Consider the following 6,176-nt stretch of genomic DNA (forward strand, 5'->3'; position numbering starts at 1 on the left):
AAGTGAAACCCAACATTCTTCTTCAGAGGCTTAAGAGATAAGAGAGGGGAAGGGGCTGCCACCTGGGAGCAACAGGCAAAGAACAAAAGGTGGCTCCCTCCCTTCCCCCCATCAGCTCCACTGCAGGGGAGAGTCCCTGGCTTGAAGTGAACAGGGGAATGGCCTCAGTTAACTGCGGGGGATTTTTGCCATCTCTGTATAGTTAACTGTTATCTTTAACCTCTTGCCTCTCCTCCTCCTGAATCTAACCTTCTCAGCTGCCTTTTGCCCTTTCCCAACTATCAACTCTGGTTCTTATCACCATTTGCAGGAAGTGTCTCATAACCCCGAGAGTTTAAAGGCCTGGAGGCCCCCAGCCCCATTTTGCCAAAGAAAACCCCTTGCCTCTCTTTACGCTAACCCTTCCTTCCCATCTTTGCCAACAACCCACCTTGTGAAAATGGTCAAATTCGGTTCATCTGTAATTGAGGAAGAAAAAACTGGGATCGGAAAGAAACAAAACACAAGAGTAGGCTTAATTATATTTTTTCCAATTATTTTATTTTTTTCTAAAAACAATAGAAAAAAATCAACTTTAAAAATGAAAATGTATTTAAATAAAAAAAATTATGGTTTATAATACATGTCTTAAAATCTTGTATAACTGTTATAAACGTTTTATTAAAGTTATTTACATTTAAGGGTCCTATTTACATTGGAAAAGTGGGTAAACTTTAAGATTTTTTTCTTTTTTAAAAACAATTAAATACAAATCTGCTAAAGGAAAAGAAAAAAGATGGGAAGCATAAAAAAGTTCTTTTATGCCTAAAGTTTGAGGCAGTTAACATTATGGCTGAAGCTTACAGTCCCAAAGCCCCAGCCAAGGTTGTGAGGTTAGGCTGCGAGCATGCATTTGAAGTCCAGCGCATCAGTTCTAAGAGGAGGAAGCGCTCTCCCTACTCTCCCTGAGGAAGGAGAGACGATTCCGGAGCAATTCCAGCTCCTCCTCCCCATAGGTCAGTTCACGCAACAGAGTTTCGAAGCTGTTCGAGTTTGTGTTTCAACTGTTCTCTCCGCTTCCTCAGTAAGTCCTTTTCTGAGATGAGCTTGCGTTCTTCGGCTTGGATGGACAGGATGTAGGCGGTGGCTTTTTTGAGGATAACTACCTTGGGGGCCTTTTCATTGTTTTCCAACTCCGGGATCTGGTCACGAAGGGCAAAAAAGCTGCGCTTCAGCTCGTTTCTCCTCTGGCGTTCCAAGACGTTGTGTGTCCTCCTCTTGTCGTTCTCCTCTGTGTCTGAGGATCTGGGGCTGGCACATTTGCGGTTGTTGCTGATCTGTTTCAGGACCCTGCCACTGTCCAACTTGGCCCTCTTGGCAGCTGGAGGATAGTCCTTCCTCGTGGAGGGGGGCGCTGCGTAATTGTGCTGATGAGTGGAGACGTGGCATCTTTTGAGAACCAGCGGGCTGTGTGGGGGTTTGCTGTGGCCTCCGGATGGGGATGACCCTGATTCGGACCTCCTAGCAGAGGGCTGCCTCTTTTCCACAGACACGACATCAATTTCTTCCTCATCTTCTTGTTCTTCCTCTGCAGGAAAGGAGAGGGAGATCACCGTTAGTAATGCCTGCTTAAACCTAGGCACTATATAGCATTGGACCAATGCTATGCAAATACCAAGTATTGCCACGTCATGAGGGGCTCTGAAGAAAACTTGGAACCAGATCTAGACACCATCTTCCTTTCTCCCCAGAAAGGCTGAGCAGAGTTAGGGCACAGGTGAGAAAATTACCATGTACCAGGATGTGGCATCCATGCCAATTCTTACCTAAGACTTAATGAGGCTGCAGACACACCCAAAGCAAGGCATATTCCCAAGCACCTCCTGTTTTTAAAGGACTTTACTAAGAACCCTTCAGGTGCTGTGAGTGATAGCTGCAGATCTCTGGGTATGACTTTAGCAACTCCCTTTTTTTACTGGAAGTGCAATAATTAAAAATAGGCTTGCTGCTTTGCCAAACGTCCTGGTAGGGGTGAGGGTGGGGGGAATCCAAATTGGACAGGATTGGCTTTGAAGTGTTCAAAACAGGATGGGAAAAAAAAAAAAAAAAAGACCAGTTCCTCAAGTCTTTAGGAACTTTCACTAGTGCCAGGCACTGAGGCTAAAGTGTGTCCTGCCTCTGTCATTGCTTCTCTTGGGTCTTGTGCAAACTTATCCATTAGAATTCAAATATTTTTCCGGAAGTCAAGAGAAGCAGGTAATTCATTCACCCTCCATGGGATCAGCTCTTAGCCTCATTCACACCCTTCCCAGGGTAATTAAAATGCTTAGGAGAGGTAAAAGGGAGTGGGTTGAGTTGAAAGATAAGCCAGAAGGTTTAAAAACCCAAATGAAATTCCTGAGGGGTGGGAAGGGCGCGCGCGCTCGGGGGGGGGGGGGGGGTGAAGGTTGGGGAGGGGTAGCCGCTGACAACCAGGGCGGTCTGGGAGAAGTGGAGGGAGGGGGGCTCGCTGAAGCACAGGAATCCAGGGATGAAGAGCCCTTGACAGAGAGGGAAAGAGGGGTGAGCCCGGGGGTCAATTGAATTAAAGCCAATGAGAGGTCCATCCAACAACCTCTCCATCCTGTCCTGCTGGGGAATGCCCCGGCTTACCAGAGTCGCTGCTGGTAGTGGGAGGTGTCTCCTCGTGCAGCACCAGGGGCTCCGGGCTGGCCCGAGGGGAGGACTCCGAGGACAGCAGCGAGTCCGAGGAAGGAGAGAAGGCTGTGGAGTCGGACGAGGTACAGGACTTGGGCGAGCTGCTGTCGCTGAGCGGGTAGGGAAAGACCACAGAGGGGTCGATGCACTCGGACGCGGCGGCGGTGAGATCCTGCAGGTACAGGCTGGAGGTGGAGGAGCAGCCTCCGTGCCCGCGGGCGGGGCTCGGGCTGGCGCTGTCTTTGCGCGCAGCCTGGTAGGAAGCCAGCTTCTCGGAGACCAGCTTGGCGGCGGCCGAGAAGCCGCTCCACATACAATCCTGGATGATGATGTTCTTGATGAAGGTCTCGTCGTCAGGGTCGCAGATGAAGCTCTGACTCACCATGTCTCCTCCCAGCAGCTCGGTCACCATCTCCAGCTGATCCGCGGTGGAGAAGTTGCCACCGCCGCCGCCGCCGCCGCCGCCGCCGTCGTCGTCCTCCCTCGGGGAGAAGGACGCAGCGACCGTCACATAGGATGGAGAGCAGAGCCCCGAGCGGCGGCTGGGGGACAGGGGCGGGGTGGGCAGCAGCTCAAATTTCTTCCAGATATCCTCACTGGGCGCGGGCGGCTGCAGCTCGCTCTGCTGCTGGTGGTGATAGAAATTCTCCTCCTCGTCGCAGATGAAATAGGGCTGCACCGAGTCGTAGTCGAGGTCATAGTTCCTGTTGGAGAAGCTCACGTTGAGGGGCATCGTCGCGGCTGTCTGCTAGCGGGGGGCACAGGGAGGGAAGCAACGCTAGAGTTAGCCGGTTCTGGTGGACGCGGAAACCTGGCGCAGCGCGCACCCCAATTCTGAACCACTCCCCTTCCAGTGTGCTTGCTGTCCTTCCAAGTGTGTGTGTGTGTGTGTGTGTGTGTGTGTGTGTGTGTGTTGGGGGGGATGCGCTCTTTCACTCCCTACTAGCGCGACGCACATCGGACTAGCAGCTGCTCGGAGTCCCCGCCTCCTTGGAGCAGGGACTCAGCCCTGCAGACGCCCAGGAATCGCCATCGGCCTTGGCCTCCTCCAGAGGCTGAGCCAGGCGACTGTAGGGAACGCAGGCTGCCAAAAGCCAAGGCGCAAAGTTTTGCGCCACCTGAAGGAGAAAGGCGAGAGGCGCCGCGGTGCTGGCCCCCCTCCCGCACCGGCTCTCTGCGCCGCCACCCCGGCCCGGGTCCCCACTAGCGACGCCGATGCCGCCGCCCCTCTCCGCCCTCCTCTCTCTCCACCCCCAGCGCGCCCCCTTCCTTCCTCTGCCGGCTTTTCTTTCCGACTGCTGGCTTGGAGGGGCGAGCTCAGCCTCCGGCTTTAACAAGGCTCGCCAAATAAAAGGGGGGGGTGTCAAGTCATAGCAGGGACACCTCCCTTCTCCACTCGGTACCGCGCCGCCACTGCGCCAGCCGGAGACCCCGCAGCGATCCGGCACCCCGAGCCGGGCGTCTTCCCTCTCCCGCAGAGGGTAGCAGCTGTTACGGAACAGCCCAGATCACGATTCGCCGCAGTCTTCCCAGCAATTCAGGGGCGCGGGGACACCCGCGGATCCCAACCCGGGATGTGAGGATTCCCCCTGGTTCCCCCCAACGAATCGGTCACATCCCTGCCCCAGTTTTGTTTCCCGTCACTGCGCTAGCCGCGGCACCCAGTCCCAATGCCGTGGAGGTCAGGTTTAAAATTTTACTATTATTACTATTTTTTAAAAAATTATTATTCCTATTTTTAAAGCCAAAGGGCAACTTCTTAAAAGGGCCAGGGGCAACTCGGAGTCGCCGCCGCCGGGGATTGGCGGGCGGGACGCACCTCTGAGTCGGTCTCCGGCTGTCAGAAATGCACTAACCCGAAATTTAAATGCCCTCCCGGAGACTGGGAAAAGTCAGAGGCTGCAGAGCCTTCTCGATCCCACACGCAAAAGGTAATGATCCCTTCTCCAAAGACCTCGGGGTACCAAGGACTTTCTCGACCTCCGGGTCCAAGCCCCCAAAGGACACAAATAGCGATGAATGTAGTAAAGCAACAATGTCCAACAGGCCAGGGTCAGCGTCAACCCAGAGTAACCTCTGGAACCCGATTTCAAAATGCACCCCGATTTTTCCTTCCCTCTTTAGTCTGTCATCTTGACAAGTCTGTCTACCCCGACTCCGATTCACCCCAGCTCCACCCCGGCCTCCCCAACGACTCTGCTCAAAGTGTCAAAAGCACAGGATTGGAAGAAAGGCTACCCTGACCGCCGCTGCATGGAAGGCGCCGAGAAAAATCCATTAGAAGACCAACAGATCTGTGCTTACCGGGTTTTCCACCGCCCCAAGGATATCCAGCCTTCAGAGAGCGCGAGGAGCTCCTTTCAGGGGAGCCGATCGCGGGCAGAGGCAGAGAACACTGTCCCCAAATAGACAAAAATTTCCTCCCCGGCGCCTGGGGAGTCCTGTCCTCACTCGCAGACTGTAAGTCCCAGTGCAAAAGTGTCCGCCCGCTGCAATGGGCAAAGTTTCCCAGAGGGGGCGAGGGTTGCGACCGCGGGAGGGCTGGGGCAGGGGGAGCGGCAGGCCCGGAGGCGAGCGAAGCCCCTCTCGCTCCCAAGCTGCCTTCCCAGGACGCCCGGAGAGCGGCTCTGCACAGAGCTCGCCCAGCCCGCCCGCTCGCTCCCTCTGTCTCTCGCTGGAATTACTACAGCGAGTCAGAAAAAACGCCCCGAAAAGCTCCTTTTATACTGCGACTCCGGCAGGATCCGCCCCTCGCTTCTTTTTCCCGCCAAGGCTTGGCTAAGCCCTGCCCTTCTAGAGGCAGGAGGGGAGTCGAGCGGGGCGCGGTGGCGGCGGCAGCGAGCGGAGCAGCCCGGGGGTCCTCGGCCGGCCGCGTAGACCCTGGGGTTATAAAGGGCTGGTGGGCGGGGATTCTCTCTCTCTCTCTCTCTCTCTCTCTCTCTCTCTCTCTCCTCTCTCTCTCTCCTCTCTCTCTCCTCTCTCTCGTCTCTTCTCTCTCTCTCTCCTCCCTCCCTCTCTCTCCTCCCCTCCCCTCCCTCGTCCCCTCCCCCCTGCTTTGGGAACCCGGGAGGGGCGCTCGTGGGGAGCCAGGGAAAGAGGAGGAGCCTCTGCCCGGCAGCCCTGTACTCCAGTTCCTGGGGTGTAAACAGTGCGAGCGCAGCATGAATTAACTGCGCGCCCGACCATTTTCTCTCGCTCGCCCGCTCGCCCGCGCTCACGTCCTTTCCCTTCCCATGCTGTTCTTTGGGCGCAGCGCTTGGGTGAACTGTGTTCCTGTCGTGCGTGTCTCAGGCAGCGCAGGTGGAACAGCTGCCTAGCTCCGCACAATCCGCCATGTACCCTGGGCCGCGTCACGCACGTCCCCGGGCGGCCAGGCGTCTCTCTAAGGCTGGGGGAAGCAGATTTTAGAAAGGTGAGGGCGAAAGAATGGGCCCGTCTGTGAGCCCGCGTGCAGTGTGCGGGGTGTCAGTGACAGACGGGGGCTGCAGACGAAAACGGTG

General features: G+C 55.5%; 1 protein-coding gene across 3 annotated transcripts; it reads right to left on the reverse strand.

The window, feature by feature from the left end:
* Positions 1 to 640: 640 nt before the first annotated feature.
* Positions 641 to 5,511, reverse strand: Myc (MYC proto-oncogene, bHLH transcription factor). 3 transcript variants are annotated; one of them, XM_027431574.2, is made up of 3 exons: positions 4,981 to 5,511; positions 2,632 to 3,421; positions 641 to 1,567 (listed from the first exon to the last, which is right to left on the reverse strand). In XM_027431574.2, exons 2-3 carry the CDS (start codon positions 3,407 to 3,409, stop codon positions 1,002 to 1,004), a joined length of 1,344 nt encoding a protein of 447 aa, XP_027287375.1. In that variant the 5' UTR covers positions 3,410 to 3,421; positions 4,981 to 5,511; the 3' UTR covers positions 641 to 1,001. The 3 variants fall into 3 exon arrangements, with proteins under 3 accessions (XP_027287375.1, XP_027287374.1, XP_027287376.1); XM_027431573.2 differs by having other exon boundaries at positions 2,632 to 3,424; XM_027431575.2 differs by lacking the exon at positions 4,981 to 5,511 and adding an exon at positions 3,633 to 3,795.
* Between the last annotated feature and the right edge of the window lie 665 nt (positions 5,512 to 6,176).

Source organism: Cricetulus griseus, chromosome 10 (assembly GCF_003668045.3).
Source record: "Cricetulus griseus strain 17A/GY chromosome 10, alternate assembly CriGri-PICRH-1.0, whole genome shotgun sequence".
NCBI lineage: Eukaryota > Metazoa > Chordata > Mammalia > Rodentia > Cricetidae > Cricetulus > Cricetulus griseus.

Coding starts and splice junctions, on each gene's coding strand:
- Myc (XM_027431574.2), bottom strand. CDS start 3,409: ATGCCCCTCAACGTGAGCTTCTCCAACAGGAACTATGACCTCGACTAC. Junction 1,568..2,631: donor CACTACCAGCAGCGACTCTG/GTAAGCCGGGGC, acceptor CCTTTCCTGCAG/AGGAAGAACAAGAAGATGAG.